Source organism: Saccostrea cucullata, unplaced genomic scaffold (assembly GCF_032062105.1).
Source record: "Saccostrea cucullata isolate Sc308-1 unplaced genomic scaffold, CSIRO_AGI_Scuc_v1 ctg210, whole genome shotgun sequence".
Classification (NCBI taxonomy): domain Eukaryota; kingdom Metazoa; phylum Mollusca; class Bivalvia; order Ostreida; family Ostreidae; genus Saccostrea; species Saccostrea cuccullata.
Genome location: NW_026926147.1, coordinates 223,550 through 241,356, shown reverse-complemented (window position 1 = coordinate 241,356; position 17,807 = coordinate 223,550). Strand labels below are relative to the sequence as shown.

The 17,807-nt window shown below is 34.2% G+C and overlaps 1 protein-coding gene across 1 annotated transcript in view; it reads left to right on the top strand.

Annotated features, from left to right (window-relative positions):
• Nucleotides 1-2,140: 2,140 nt before the first annotated feature.
• The window catches only part of LOC134270930 (uncharacterized), a 36,805-nt gene continuing 21,138 nt past the window's right edge, over nt 2,141-17,807 (top strand). The window contains exons 1-6 of the mRNA XM_062753191.1: nt 2,141-2,277; nt 2,744-2,886; nt 2,980-3,078; nt 3,518-3,589; nt 4,264-4,308; nt 4,685-4,756. Coding sequence (XP_062609175.1) covers nt 2,141-2,277; nt 2,744-2,886; nt 2,980-3,078; nt 3,518-3,589; nt 4,264-4,308; nt 4,685-4,756 — 568 coding nt within the window. The remainder of the gene's footprint in view (nt 2,278-2,743; nt 2,887-2,979; nt 3,079-3,517; nt 3,590-4,263; nt 4,309-4,684; nt 4,757-17,807) is intronic.

Here is a 17,807-nt window from a genome sequence, read left to right as displayed (position 1 = left end):
CTGAGTCAGTGAGTGAACATTTAAAATGTCAGTTTCAATGAAACAATGATGCAGATTTCTTCTATCTAGGTAATGTAGGGTATTAATGTGATAGGACCTTCGCAAACTAATTAAAATCCCCCAGGTGAGGTGAAAGATGTGAGATAATTATAGGTCCATGAGAAAAAAAAGAATTATGTATTGTATGTGGAAAATATTGTGACCGAATTAGATTAATTGCATCAAAAGCAGATGCAGAGAACTGCACTCGGTGATCTGTTTTGGTTTCCCCGACAATTTAAATTCTATGTCAGCAATTTGCAGAGAACTGCACTCGGTGATCTGTTTTGGTTTCCCGACAATTATCAGCCAATGAGCGTGTCAGCAGCGGACTCTAAACATTACTGATCACCTGTCTGATACAGCACATATCCGATATCAGACAGGCAGGCCAGTTTATCAAAGTTTAGCCTGGTTCCCTGTCCCTGTTTTGCTTCATGTACTCTAGTCTCGTTCAACCAGACGCTCGGCTGTCTCCGTGAACTCCGACCAGCAGAGAGTCTGGTAAAGAATCACGTAAGCGTTTGTAACCGTCAGAGGGCGCTATCTTGTTTTCATTTTAAAAATCCTTTTTGTAATCAAACGTTCAAGACGTTTCTTCTGCTTGATTGTGACTTTATATTGATAAACTGGTCTTTAATTAGGGAAACCAAACGAGAAATTACAATGTCAATCGAAGGAATGTGTATTACGCAGGTAGATCTACACTACTTTCACTTTTGCTTTCGTACAGAATATTTGCAAGACATAATAAAACACACTTACCTATAACTGGTGGGCATTACCGTAAACAATTCCTCTCTAACGGTTTTAACTTTTACACATATAACTTTCACAACTTTAACTTATTTCTCTGTTGATTTATCATGTATTTGTTTAAATCTTGTAGGTGTGTTCTTTTCAGCCAATCAAAAACTTTACCAGAATTTCGGTAAGCCTCGTTTTGGCGTTACAAACGATATCACGTATCTTTACCAGACCCTCTGGGTGGTCGGAGATTTACGGAGACAGCCGAGGGTCTGGTTGAACGAGACTGCATGTACTCCTGCCTTGGAAAGGATGAGCCGGGGGACCAAGCTAATCAAAGTTAACGTGATTAGCCGCTAGATGGCGATCGCAAATTCCCTTCCGCCGCAGCTGAGCGGTACCAATAGAGCGGAGGCTAAGCCTCCGTCTAAAAAGGGTGGTTAAAAGGTCTGAATATATAATTTTTAAATGAATTGTTCATGTTGTTCATGCTGATTTTGCAGACTCAATAAATTATAAAACTTTAATTAATTATACGTTAGAGTTGTTTACTGGTGTCTATGGGGAGTTATTACCCCTTCTTCTAGAACCACAATTCCTCTGCATTTTTTTTTTTTGGTGTCAGAAGTGGGATAGCCATTGAGCGCTATTCCGCTACATTTTTCTTGGTGTCAGAAGTGGGAAAGCCATTGAGTGCTTTTCCGCTACACCTTACTGATTAGCCTTTTTGAGAGATAAAATTTTAATTCGCATTAGTTTACTTCGCTTTACATGTAACTGTCGTGTGAACGCAATTCAATTCGCATTATTTTAATTTGTATTAGTTGTCTTCGAATTAATTTACTGCGAATTAAATTCTCAGTGTGAACAGGACAGTAGTCTTGGTATTAAACACTACAATAATTCCTTTTTAAATAGGAAACTGCATAAGATTAACTCATTATGAAAAAGATTTTAACAAATTACTAAAATATACTGAAAACAATTATTTGGATTGGGAGTGTTTTAGGACGAAGAAAGATTTTATTATCAGTAAATTACTCTAAGAGTGTCTTCATCATATATGAAAGAAATATTCTGGGCAAAATAAGTTAGGGATCATATTTTTACACAAGAATAATATTTTCATACCCATGAATTTATGTGACAACAAGGCTTAAGAAGTTTTAAAAACATGTCATTAACAGGATTCGATACTTAAGTCACCCGTGTTTAATGAGTTTTGAGACATATTGGTCAAGAAAGTTAAAAAAGCAAGTGGAACAATGGAAACATAGAAGTATCAAAGAGGGTTTTCTTTAGTGAACATGAGAAAAATTTCAGTATATCTGGCCAGAATTGGTGATAAAACGCTATGAGGAAGCATATGAGTGTGGACGAACACTCCATGGTAGCAGGGATGCTGGAAGCTGGCAAAACGCAACGTCCCGTTGCAGAAAGGCTTTATCTTTCCCAAAGCGGAATTAACGATTATGGAACCGATATTTACAGGCAGAAAATCGTCAAAAAAGGCTAGAATCGGGACGTCCAAGGTGTACGGCAGTCCGTGAAGATCGTTATTTGGCCAATTTTGCAGAGAACACCGCTTCCAAGGTACTCTTAAGCTTAATACTGGCTGGGTATCGGAGAGCAACGGACAGAGACTTCAGGAAACAAATTTCAAGGCTTGCCGACTAACCGTAGGTCCTATATTAAAATTAAGAGTGTCGCAGAAATCGACTACAGTGCGCAACAGGACAAAAAAAATTTGGCAATAACGTCATTGGTGTTCTGTTCTCTTCTCGACGAGTCACGGTTTTGTTTTGACTTCCATGATGACAGAAGACTTGTTTGGATTGCAAATAGGAAAATATATGCTGAATGTGTCATTTCTGAGCAATGCAGAGTAAATGGAGGTTTGATGTTGATTTGGGCAGGCATAAGTATTGACTGCAAAATGATCTGCACATTGTTGAAGGCAACCTGACAGTTTAAAATACCGGAATGATATTCTTCATCCTATTGTTAGACGTACTGCATATACTCTGGGGGAGGATTTCATCTTAATGGACGATAATGCTCGACCTCATAGAGTCCGAATCGTAAACGAGTACATGGAAAGTGAAACAACCTAGCGTATGGACCCACAAAGTCGTTTTCTAGACCTGAAGTTAATTGAACATGCCTGGAACATTCTTTAGCAACGTATTTCAGTTCGTCTTACACTTCCCCAAATTCAACGGGAGCTTCAGACAGCATTGTGGGGGAACGGCAACAGATCCCTCAAGCTTGGACGGCTGATGGGCAGCATGGGTCTGCGCTGCAGGGCCTCGCGAGGAGGCCATACAAAACACTGGCAATCATTTTAGTGACGTAATTTGACTCTTCTGAAAAAAATCTCATTTTCAGGTCTACCCCCAACATGCCGAATTCTAAAGTGAACGTAATGAACAATTCGTAGCGTGTATTCAAACACATTTATCACATCAAATGTTTAATTTTCACTTTATAGATACAAAACATGATGCTAAAATTAAAACTGCATTCTGTTTTCTATGATACAGTTTTTGTAAAACATATTTAATTTAATGACCCTTAACTTTTTTTTGTCCAGTATATATTCTAATTAAAAGTATTTTTCAAATGCTAAACAATTATAACAAAGTATAGGTTGTCGGTTGATTATATAGTGTTTGTGTTGGAGGAATGATCGCAAGATTTAAGCATTGATATTTGGTTTTTTATTATGTAGCTTCACCTTCACCTTCAGTATCACAAGCAACAACAGAGAATAAAAACCAGAAAACAAGTTCAATAACAGCAGGTAATAAGTGATATATTTGTCATTTTATGGATAATGTTATAGCGAAATAGTGTGAAAAAGCCATGATGATTAGAAAACATCACCCGTTAAAATATGTTTTCATATTCCTGAGAGAGAGAGAGAGAGAGAGGGATACAGAAAAGATAAGAAAAATAAGGAAGTTCAGACGTAAGATGCATGTACTATTAATCCCTTTGACTTTATTTTGGCAATATTAATCGTCTGATGTATGTACAAACTGTGGATTTAGATGTTGTTCTTAATTTATTTTGAGTCATTTTGATCAATTGATTTTGTTAAAGACTAAAAACAAACTTGCGTTTCTGTATTTAAAAAAAATGATTTTTTTTCTCAAGGAAACCAATTTATTATTGTCAATGCATATCGTATTGATAACTGAGTAAACATTGTGAAAAGGAAAATACAAACCATATCAAATTTATCCTCAATAGTTCCAACTGAACTTCATTATTCAATAAAGTAAAAGAAAATGAGAAAAGTTTATGAATGAGATTGAAATGGAAATGTTTTTGTTTTTTTACAAATACTTCTATTTCAATTCCTCTCTATATCCATTTTATCTTAAAATGATAACATCTTTTGCATTTGCAAACATCATAATTGTTCGTTAATTGATATTTCAAATAATTCAGGCGTCCACTCTCAAACTTCAGGTTTACCAAAATCATCGCTTGAGACAACGACCATATCATCAGGAGGTAATAAAAAAGTACATTATTCGTTGTTTTAGTCTTGGTATTAAACATTGCAATATTTTTTGTCTAAATACTAACATTGACATAGAAATTCACTATTCAATAAAAAGTTTTAAACAATTTACTAAATCAATTATTGGGTCAGAACTTAAAGGAAGAAGAAAGTATTTCACTACCAGTAAAATATTTTAAGGGTGTCTTTATCCTACAGGAAGCATATCTATTGTGATCAGTAATATTCTTCAACATACTAAAATGATAACAAAGTATGCATCGTCGGTTAGTTATGTTGTGTGTAAGCGTGTCGAAGTAATGAGCACAAAGTGTTTTCACAAAGATTGTTAGCATTGCATTGATATTTGGTAATTTTATTATGCAGATACACTTTCACCTCCAGTATCACAACCAGGAACAGAGAATCAAAACCAGAATGCAAGTACAGTTAACGGAGGTAATAAGTGATATAGTTATCATTATACATGTATCAAAATGGATAATATTATTCGAAGGAAAGTCATTTTTATCTACTGTTTTGAAAATAATATTGCTTGATTTCAATAAAGAAAAATTCTATTTAGAAATCAGATGGAGTAATTTTGCCCTTGATTTTGTTTGTCTGAAATAGTCCTTCAAACATTACTTGTGTTCATGTTTTACCACCCTTCAAGCAAAAAAAAAGGAAATTCTCCTGTAATTCCCAATTGTCAGAATGATGCAGGGTGGTGTAATTTCGACCACCTGGTTAATTTTGACCGTTCATAAGTACCTTAAAAAATTTTCGTTTATGGCGTATAATTGCGTATAAACATTTATACTATGCAACAAGATAACGTATTTTTGATATATTGTATCGATAATAATTTTATTTCCACAAGCGTTATTAAGATCGTTATTGGAAAATTGCATCCAAGAAAGGGCTTAATTACCCGAAAAATTACAAACGAGTGTATTTCTAGCCACCAGATCTACGTGCCGCGAATAATCCCCTCAGAAAAATCTTGTATGGAAAAGCAATCAATAGATATCCCTGGCATGACATTTATGAAAATGATTTTGAAAATGAAATTCATACCCTTTTAGTTCATAGTATTTAGTTTTTACAAATAAAACTAGTGCTAATTGTAACGGGAACCGTTACAGATGTTCCCCAAACGCTCCCCAACTCCCTTTTGGTGCCATATTCCCTGTAATCTCTATTAAATAAGAAATACTTTATGGAATTTAGACTTAATCAAGGTCTTCCCAGAAGAATACAAAATATATTTAAATTTAAGCATTGCACGCGTGTTCATGTGCGTAACGACCATATTATCTTGTCTACACTATCTATTTATTTTTATATACTTAATATCAAAGCATTCAATCCAAAAGTATTAAAAATTGCACTCACTCGAGTGTATTTTTAATTTAACTCATTTCACGTGCATGCATGTGCATGATGACTACACCTTCTTGTAGGAGTCCCTTATATTTATCTATGTTCTAAATCCCATCCTGTTTGGTTGAAAAACAAGGGAGTTATAGCCATTTGAAGTTTCAGCCAATCAGATTGCAGCACACATGCATGCACGTGATTTCATGAATTTTTATCTTTATCATATTAAAGGTTATCTTAATGAATGACTATATTTCAAAATTCCAAACATTTCGTCTAAAAACAAAGGAGATATAGCCATTTAAAGTTTCAGCCAATCAGATTGCAGCAAACGTGCATGCGCGTGACTTCATAATTTTTTTCTATAACATATTGTAGGATATCCTAATGCATGACTATGTTTTAAATTTCAAAGCATTTCATCCAAAAACAACGGAGATATAGCCATTTAATGTTTCAGCCAATCAGATTGCAGCACGCGCGCATGCGCAAGCTTTCATGAAAATTTTTATATATCATGCTGTAGATCTTTATGATGTAGGACTATGTTCAAAATTTCAAATGATTATGACAAGAAACAAGAAAGATATTGAGACTTTTGTTTCAGCCAATCAGAGCTAAGCGCACGTGCATGCGCGTGAGATCTTGCTATTTTGACCATGCCATCTTGTCTATACTACTACTATATCCTTACATTATGAGTTTCAAAACATTTCATCAAAAAATAGAAAAGTTACGGCAATATACATTATATTGGTCATTTCACGTGTTGCACGTGCGCGCTCTTGCAAGCACGTGCGCGCAAAATGACCTTCGTTTGGCAAATCTACATAACATGTCTACTGACCCTAAAAACATTTTACCTTAGTCCAATGTGTAGTTTACAAGATTACTCGTGGACAAAATTTTCCCAGGAAGAAGAAAAATAATAATAATAATAATAATAATAATAATAATAAGAAACAGAGTAAAAACAATATGTTCCCCAACTTCGTTTGGGGAACATAATTACAAATCAGCTGAACAGAAACCGACCAGTTATCCCTAAATGAATAAGGCGTCAGTGGGTAACTTCGACCAATGAAAAATGACGGAAAACTATCTGTTACCAGAAAGAAACCATGACCGTATGTAAAAAAAAAAATAAGTTGGATAAGTATTATTTACATTAATACTCGGTAGAAACTAGTTTTATAATAGTGAAAAATCATTTGTTTTGTTTACATGCGGTTGAGATGCCTGTACATGTACATTTGTAAAGCATGCCTTAATTAATTGCCAAATCGGCGTCATAGACACCTGGTGCACTCGATGTCTTCGAATTAGGTACATTTTGAAAATTGCCATTTTTTTGTCAGTATTTTACTTATTCTTTTATGCTGCACAGTAGAAAAATTTTAATTCATATTCTTTTTACTATATAATAGAGCTGACGCCAATTATTTCATTTATATTGGCTCATCGCTCGAAAATACTCAACATACATATCTTGTAAATCGAACGCATTTATTTCATTTTGTGACCAATAATACATATAAAATCAATGTAATCTGAAAGATAAAAGGTATTTCGAAGGAAAAAGGATCCAGTAAAAGTTGTAGCATAAAGTAACAGTAACATAATTTAACAAATCTGAAGTAAAAAAAATAATCGGTCGAAATTACACCACCCTACCCTAGTGAAATAGTCTGAAAAGTCATGATGAATAGAAAATACCACATGTTAAAATAAAAAGAATGATTATTTATCATATAAATGTTATTCTAAATTTAGTTCGAGCTGCTTTGATCACTTGTAACTCTTAAAAGACTGAGCACAAAGACATTCATCTGGTTTCAAAATATCAAACTGTATCATTTTCTTTTTTTAAATCAATTTATGGGAATCAAATACAAACACAATTTGCGTGACGTTTTGTACAAGGTGCATGTACAATGTAATCTTCAGCTACTCAGTAAATGAAAACAATATTTAGATAAAGAAATTAAGAAAGTAGAAAGTATTTTACTACCAGAAAGTTATTCTGAGAGTGCGTCATCAAACAGGACAGAAAAGAGTCTGTTATATTCTTCTTCAAAATAAGAAAACGATAGCAAATAGATTCGCCTATTATACTTCTCTTAAAATGTTTCCTATATAAAGTTTAGAAGGTAAAATAACTATTTATTATAGTCTACGCATATACGCATAGCAAACTATACCCCGGGGTATGGTTTTTGCTATCCACCTTCGGAACATTTCATTCAATTTTTGTCGCCAATTTTGATTTCCAGCGATAAATCTATTGACTGATGATGTAATCATGACTTCAGTAGCAATGTGACGTCATCATGTTTTTAGATTATTCTTGCAGTATTATCTTACTAAAAAAAATTCAAACCTCAAAATATTATATCATATATCAGTAAAGTGTATAATAAAACGCTTATCCACTGTTTGTGAGTGGGATAGCTCTTTCATCAAATCCTTGACAGGTACTATTCTCCTCGGGCAAGCCCTCGTGGAATAGTTCCCTGTCGTGAGTTTGATAAAAAAACTATCCCACTCACAGCCAGTGGAAAAGTGGTTATTTAATATCCATCTTCATCGACAAGAAAGAGATCGAATTATCTTAAAATTCATTTTTTTGTTAATGATATTTTTACCTTAATAATGCTGGGTTGCACAGTAAATAAGGAGCATTATCATTTAATCATAATTATCTATATCAATTCATTTGAAATCGTCCAAAAATGTTGAAAATATTTATCTACGTCCTGCATTGATAGCGATGATTTCTGCAGATGATAATTTGGAAATGTCGTTATTTCAATCACAGCAATCAAATGAATTTGTGATGAACAATATTCAGAGATATCTAAATTACTGTGATTATTTTTTTTTTTGTATTGCTCTTCATGAATGTACTCTCTGCGTTTATCAAAAAGATACACTGCAGATTTTGGAAAATTCTACCTAACCTCATCTCCTCACTAAAATACTGGCAAATGCGAATGAGAAAATACAGGAGTATTGAACAACAATGTAATGAAATGTGGTTTAAATCAGGTGTGGATACTTATAAATTCCGAGAAACATTTTGAAAATTTTAAATTACAGAGGATCAGAGAACTTAATAATTAATGAAAGTTTCGTCCCTATGCTTCCGAGGTTCCGAAGTTTCTTAACTTTTTCTATCTAGTTATTTCACAATGTCTTAAAGCTGAACACGATGCAAAAGAATGTGTCTGTCATTTTTGGTCGGACTCTCACTATATCTGAGGACCACTATATAAAAGGCCTGTTCAGTGTAATCATTCGATACCGGCCGTGTAGACTGTCGCATGCTATGCAGCAATTGGATGGTTTAGACAAAAATAATACACGGTACTATTTCTAAATGAGATATATAAACTCTATATGCAGGTGATATAGGTATATTGCTGCATAAGAAAGGGAAGTTGACGATAGAAAAGTTAAAAGTCGGCACGTTTATCACAGAGCTTGGTTGTTGGAATTCCATTAATGTTTTTTCAAGTAAAATATCCAAGTATGAAACTGATGTGTCAGACTCCGTGATATCTTTTATCTCAAGCTCCTCAGGATATATCGTATCGACATAGGAATGTAAATTACAATTGTTAATTGACAATACGTCGTCGATATATCTAAATGTCGAGTTGAAGGCCACAGCATGTGTTTTCTTCTTTTCACGCATAAGATTTTGCACAAATTCTGCTTCATATGAATACAAAAATAGGTCTGCTAAAAATCACACTTTACAACTCTAAGGAATGTGTCATTAAATTGTTTTGATAGAGACCTGGTTTGTTTTATTTCTCAAATGTAGGTTTCAATCCTATCAATATTGAAAAAATCTCTTTGTCACAGTAGCCTAGTGGTAAAGCGTTCGCTTTGATGTAGGGAGGCCCGTGTTCGACTCTCATTCACGGCGCCACGTCAGACCTACATGTAAGGCGTTAAAATAGTTAGTGACTGTTCCTTCGCCATGCGGCGCTCGGCATTAGAAGTTTAAGTCACGGGTCTTTCGGATATGATCTTAAAACGTAGGTCCTGTGTCACTGTAAGCGTTGGTATGATAAAGAACCCTCACTACTGAATGGTCCCGAGTGCCGAGTATACACTCTGTAGGTCTAAATTTAAGTACAGATCTAAATTTAAAGCACTTCACCGGCATACGGTGACGTCTCTTTATGGATGAAAACTCTGGAATGGAACGTTAAACAATATACAATCAATCAATTCCTTAAAATACCATTTGAATACTCCATAGTCTATTTCTTTAGTGTGATAACTTTATTACAAAAATGTTTGTAATAAAAAGAAGAGGAGGGATAAAACATGTCATAAAAACACTGCATAACATTTTATTTTTTTCCTGTTGAACGATAAAAAGATTTTATAAGATGAATCCCAAAGAAAATTTACTTGTTTTAGTTTGCTTGTTTAATACACATTTCCTGTAAACTTAAACTTCTGTGGCATGCATAGTCATCTCCCAACTCAGTTCCACCATCTGTTACTAACAAAAATATTTCCAAAAAATTAGTGAAACTTTTGAAATTATATTATTTTCTATTAGTTTTCAGAAAAACCTAACGACTGGTTTTGACTATATAGCTCGCTTAGACAAGTATTTACATACGTATTTAGCTAAATGTTTATACTTCGAACGTTGACATGATATGAAATATTTTTTGGCAATACGCGCACTCTTGATTTTTAGGAGAACACATTTTCATGAAAAGGTGACTTCGTAATTATTAACCCTTTCAATTATTTGATTTCAATATTCTCTCCTTATTTCCTAAAAACAAATCACATACGTACATGTACTACATGACCAAATCAATAAGGAACATTGATTATTCCTGATTAACTCTTATAAGTTCTAAAAGTCGTTAACATTCATAAGTATAAGTGTTATATTTTTAAATGATAAATCATTCAAAGACAAGAGCAATAAAACACTTATCTTTCAATTTTATGCACTATATTACTATCTCTTAAGTTTTTTTTTTAAGCTGACATGAACTCTTAAAAAGGCATCATTTTACATCTTTGTACGACTTACTACATTCCTGCACGCCTTTGTTCGCCATATTTCATCGATTCCGCCATATTTAATTGAAAATTTTTGGTCACCTGTACCTGCTATATAAAGTCTTCTACAATTGTTTTACTTGAGTGATTTTCTAGCCTGGCTGTCGATATGTACACATCTCCGATAGCATAGTTTTTAGAAGTCCGTAAACTGACCAAATACATGTTTGAAAAGTAAAAATTCAACAAAAACTAGAACTATACCGAGAATTAAATAATTTTGAATGCATTTGCTGCAATATAGAAAATACATTAACACGGAATGCATTCATGTACAGCAAAAATCCATGCAGGTCGAGAAAACGCGTCAAACGCAGTGATAAAAACATTCACCTGAATACTGCTATCGTTACAGGGATGTGCACATGTCGAAAGAATTATCCTATTTTAGTTTTATTGAAAAATGCATCTCAGAAGTAATGTAATCCATTGCTAACTCAACAGTAAAAGATGCTTGGACACACGTGGCCCATGCCGATCATTTTATTTGGTCAGGGAAAATATCAAAGGTTGAAAGCTCCGTGGGGTTGATTGAAAAAAAATGCAAATATTTTTTTTCAAAAATAAACATTACTCTTGTTTGTAAATGTTGTGAATGAAATTTATGAAACATGGTTTAATTTCTTCAAATTTATATTAAAGCATGCATTATAAAGAATTATTCACCTTTTTTGAGATATTTTCCTGTGATAGGAGGGGGGGGATAAAACATGCATAACACTCTCATAAAAATAATTTAAGAAAAACGTCTGAAACAGATCGGATTTCTTTATGATCAAATGTTATCAAATACTGTGCATTGGCTTTATTAGACCTAATATAATTTGATTTAATGTTAATATAATTTGATTTAAAGTTATTTATAATTTTATGCACAATGAAAGAAAAAGTGAGCAAGTTCATATACCCCACGCTCCCCAAAAAGTCGAAGTGCTGAAAGTCAGAAAAAATAAAGGAATCGTAATTTCCTTGTTATATGGACATCTATACACATTGTGTCCTAAATATCTGCAAAGTTTGATGAAATTGTGTGCAGCGGTTTATGAAGAGTTGCGCTGACAAACTGCTCATCTCTATATTCAAGATATGGCCAAAATCTAAATGTAAAAGTGCGGAAATTCCCGAAAAAATTAAAGAATTCGGAATTTCCTGGTGATGTACAGATGGGTGATGTGCAAATCTACACATTGTCTCCTATAAATATCTGCAAAGTTTAACAAAATTCTATGCATTGGTTTATGAGGAGTTGTTGCGCTGACAAAAAAAAAAAACAGGACTGACTGACTGACGGACGGGTCAAAAACATTTTACCTTGCGTGGGGTATAATAAACGAGTTTGATTCTGTGGTACAATGAAAATGAAAATAGAATTTAAAGCGGTATGAGCTGAATTTTTGAGAATTTCATTTTACTGGTAAAATGTGTTATTATGATTAGTCTGTATGTATTCTAAACCCGATCAAATAGACCAAAATAAAATTTAAAAATGTTTCAGAAAAAATATTTCTGTACAACCAAATGTACAGTATTATATAAGAAATCATTATTGTACAGGACGACAGTAATTCAATTTTGCTTCAATCAAAGCTTATAAAAAATTCTTCCATCGCAAATATGAACAACAGAAGTTTTTTAACGTTTTATTTTCCTGTTATTGAAATAGTTACTAACAAATTTGAAATATTTTTTTCCGATGTCAAACATGCAGCTCATATTACTTTAATGTGAATTAAATTTCTTGACATAAATAATTAATGATTATTAGCCAAAGCATATAGGAAGAGAGAGCAAACTCCCCGTGAGAATTCCACATTCTACCTAAAATTAGCTTTTTAAAAATTCTCTTGTCTGTTGTCCAGGTCCAGGTTCGACACGTTTCAGAAGGTACTTGAGAAAATTCTCAATGTACTCATTCCTGTGATGTATATATTTCACGTTTATTATACCCCCCGCTTGAAAAGCGCGAGGGTATATAGTAATCGTTATGTCCGCCCGTCTGTACGTCCGTCCGTCCGTAGATGTCTGTTTATTACATATTACCATTGTGTACCTCCTATTTTACTTTTTGATCCGACACATATTTTGGGTTTACCGACAACAGCAAAATAAGTACTTTGTCATTATAACCATATAGGAGGCGGGGCATCATTTAATGAGCTCATTGCTCAAAATACCTCTAGTTTCTCTTTCATATTGGGCGTTTAGGACAATTTCTTGTCCAAAGTAAAATTATTATTCAATTTATGAAGTTTCGACATCCCGCCTGAAAAAAATCCTTGATCTGTCCTAAGGCTTAATAAATGGTACAGAATAAAGTGCGTGGGATTTTATACCTATTATTGCCCTAACGGGTGGTTACAGAGAGAGAGAGAGAGAGAGAGAGAGAGAGAGAGAGAGAGAGAGAGAGAGAGAGAGAGAGAGAGAGAGAGAGAGAGAGAGAGAGAGAGAGAGAGAGAGAGAGAGAGAGAGAGAGAGAGAGAGAGAGAGAGAGAGAGAGAGAGAGAGAGAGAGAGAGAGAGAGAGAGAGAGAGAGAGAGAGAGAGAGAGAGAGAGAGAGAGAGAGAGAGAGAGAGAGAGAGAGAGAGAGAGAGAGAGAGAGAGAGAGAGAGAGAGAGAGAGAGAGAGAGAGAGAGAGAGAGAGAGAGAGAGAGAGAGAGAGAGAGAGAGAGAGAGAGAGAGAGAGAGAGAGAGAGAGAGAGAGAGAGAGTAAAAATTATCCGTATTCAACCAGGTTTCAAGTATCCCTACCCTAGCTTTTAAAATTATCTCGCAAATACTCCCAAAGAAATATGTATATTTTAAAAAAATAGCTAGACTGTCAGGCAGGGATACTGAAATCTCGAAATACTTCCTGTAACAACATAATTATAAAACAGTTACGTTCCTCAAAATGCACATACTTTGTGGTCGGAGTGACACATTTGTAAAAAATCTCAAAATTGAATTCTGCAGAAATTCTGTCTTCCAAGAATATTTAAATAACGGTTATGTCAATTATTTTTGCATGCCCCCCACCCCCCTCCCCCCCCCCTCAAAAATTCAAATTCCTAAATGTCAATCTGAAGAGGGGATGGCTTTTCTCCGCGTTTGTGTTAAAGAACGTATAGATGTACACATAAAAATTTGTATTCTGATTAATTGCTTATAAGATTTGAAGTAAATAATTACTGTACATCAAATTACTTGGTTTAGATTTGAGATTAGTACTAAAATAATCAGTTATAATTGACAAATGAATTTTGCGCCGCAAACCAACTGTGCAGACTATATACATGACTTTGTATAGAATGTACATGTATATTAGAGCTACACGTAGATAGACAATTTACAGTTATACCTTATGAACAGCAATTATAATACCCCCCCCCCCTTTCAGCCACACAAATACCAAAATACCAAATAACTTCTCTTTCCACTTGTGATATTTTCTGACCAAAATCTGATCAGCACGGACTCTGAAGGGAGTAGTGACAGTGTGTTTACTATTGAGCTTTTATGGAGTTTATTTCATTTTTGTGATGCATATTTCAATAAATGGAATTCAGGGTGTATATTACTTGACTTGTGCACATCTTCGAACCGATGCAGTAACCTTATTATCAGGTATGGGTACGTTTACAGCGTTCGAGGCGATTTCTCGATATGCATCAATTGCATAGGACCTGCAAATCAAAGACGTTGGTTGTTTTGTTCCATTCAAATGATAATAATTTCAAAATTTCAAAATGTGTTTGCGGATTTCACTGCTTTTTATTTCAAGTTTATTCTGCATAAATTGGCGCACTGTAAAAATACGTACACGTTCAGCTAAATTTCTCTTCCAAACTTGCATTTTTTTCTTTTTTACTGTTGATTCAAATCAATAATCATTCAAAAATATGATTATTATGTTGTTTATTGTGGTTTTGAAATGTCTTCATCACCTCATATGTTCTCATATGCTTTACCATCGGAGATGTGCACAGGTCGATACCCAAGCCAAAAAATCATTCAAGTGTAACGAGCGCATTGGGGTATATACCGTTACAATAAGACAAGGTATCTGAAAGAAATATGGAGGAATACGGCTATAGTTGTTATGAAACAAGTCGTACATAGATGAAAATGTTGCGTTTTTAAGAATTCATGTCAGCTTTAAGAATAGAAGTCCGTTTACAAATATAAGAAATAAACAAGAGGCCCACGGGCCTTATAGGTCACCTGAGTATCATGTAACAACTTTCCAACAATTGAATTGGTCCGCGTTTAAATCAAAGGCCATGAAATTCAAAATTTTGAAAGAGGCACTATTGCTTATCAAAACTATACACTTTACTTGCTTACTTCGGTTACTTTATACCCAGAGGTAGATCAGAGTAACAAAGAGAAAATGCATTTCCACTTTATAACCAGTTGTGCACTCAACCCCACAGGAACCTCTGACCCTGCGAGCACATATTTCAAAATTTAGGAAATTTCATTATCAATTTTATTTCATCATAAATGGCTGATTAATACCAAAAAGCAGATTTCAAAGCATTCATTTATTTTCAGACTATGCAAACCCAACCCCCACCCCCCGTACCCTGACCCAGGGGACCTGAAATTAACCATTTTGGAAGATGCACCTTTCATCATCATTAAAACGTACTTAGAACATTGGCATAATACCCAGGAGCAAAGGAAAAAGTTTTCGAAGAATTCATGCATTTCCACTATATAATTAATAGAGCCCCGCCCTAACACCAGAACCCCTGACCCCGGGGCCATGAAATTCACAATTTTGGAAGAGGCAGCTTTATTAAACATAACTATGTATTTGGTTTATTTATTAAATACCCACGAGCAGACGAGCAGAGCAGAAGATTTTCAAAGAAAAAATGCATTTTCACTATATAATCTATAAAGTCCCGCCCTAGCAGCTAAGAACCCCTGACCCTGGGGCCATGAAATTCACAATTTTGGAAGAGGCAGTCTTATTAAACATAACTATATACTTATTTAGTTATTTAATGCCCTGGAGCAAAGAAGAAGATTTTCAGAGAAATAATGCATTTTCACTATATAATCTATTTAGTCCAGCCCAAGCACTAGAACCCCTGACCCCAGGGCCATGAATTTCACAATTTTGGTAGAGGACTCAATGCTGATTACAATCATGCAAACAGTTTGACTGCTTTATGTCCAGGAGTAAAGAAGATTTTTAAAGATTGCATTAATTTTAGTGGTTTTGGTCCCACCCCTCAGGCCCCAGGGGGACAGGGACCATGAAATTCACAATGTTTGTTCCCCTTCACTATAAATGCTTTATGTAAAATTTGGTTAAAGTTCGTTGAGTAGTTGCAGAGAAGAAGCTGTAAATGTTCAAAAGTTAACGCACGACGCACAACGCACGACGACGGACGAAAAAGGTGATCTAAAAACGTTCTGAACATTAAAGTTTAATTACAAGTGACTGAATTTGTTTCAAAACTTTAGAACAAAATTCTGATTCTGTATTGCATCACATCTAATTTAGCCACCATTTGTCGTTTTTCGTTCTGTCGTTCTTCACAAAATTTTATTCCTTGTCAGATCCATAATATTTTTCGTCTCATATATTTCACTAATAAAAAATCATTAATGATAATCCCTTTTGTATTTCTTAACTTTAAAAAAATGGTTATTTAATGCAATCATATTAAGTTATTAAGTATCTTTTTGAACAAAATAATGGAGTTATTGGTCATTTATATACCTTCCAATTTAGATGTTATTGTTGTAGACATTCACACCCCTACTAATGTGTTCGGAACCTTTTATTTTTCGATGCTCTGCAAATTATAAGACCTGATGAGTTCAGAGTAGCTCTGGCGAGAGCTAGCGAGACTTCAGCGAGATAGGGTAAATTATTCACGGAAATGTGGCTAGGAAGTGACTAGCACGTGGAGACATGGTAAACAGAAAAGTTATGTTGCGTTTCAGTTTTTACCACCCTAGAATCAGTTGATAATGTCTGTAGCAATGTACTTCAATCAATCGATCTCTCTTACATTCATTCAAACTTAAATAAGTATTCTCTATAATACAATTTTCTGCAGTCATGAATTAAAATTTCTTTCTGTAAAAATATTTTTGCATGGGAACCGGGACTATATTTTTTGGCGTCAGATTAGCGAATGAGGCACCAACATGATTTTAACTGACCAATCAGCTGAATAAGTGTTGCATTATGGGTTACTACGAATACTACAGGAATTTTACGCTTGAAAAAAAAGGAAAATCTTATTGTAAATAAAAAAGCATTTTAAAATATATTATGTGCATGCTCATAATGACAAACAATTCATTTGTTCAATAAACGGTGGAAGTCTACGTTTCTGAAAGTCATACTGCTATGCGATTTGCGTCTGTATTAATTCCTTTGTCGTACTATCGGTAAATACAATTGCCAGAAGGATTCCCTGGCCAAACACGTGATCACGAACGTAAACAAAGTTTTGTCCATTTAAATGTATAAGAGATGCTGCTCGTTTTCCTTACCCTTGAAGCGCTGGTGGTCTGAACTAGACACGAACTACATTTTATTAAACATTTTTTCCATTAAACAATAAATTAAAAACGCCCGTAACATCTTTAATAGTTTCTTATCTTTGTATTTTGTTCTTAAGAACATTTTTTTTTTATTATTTTGTATTCCATTGACATGAACCGCGTGTTCGAAGTAAAATGTAAACATGTATTTGGCGTAAACGTTGCTATTCATTCCAACGATTGGTCAGTTGCTCGTGGTAAGATCCTCTGTGCGCATTTATAACAATAGCCATATAAGGTCAAGATCTAGTAAATAACTTGAGACTATTTTTTTGGTGCTAGATCCATTATGACGTCATAATCAATTTCAACTTTCTTTTTCCCGTACTTTACTTCTTTAGCAGAATTATGTAGAAAATAGGGTATTTTCATGTCATTCAATTTGAAATCATATGAAAAGTAAACCGGATACCTATATTAAATTTGATATTGATTTAAAGAAGAGGCCATGAACATACTTATTACCGTTTTC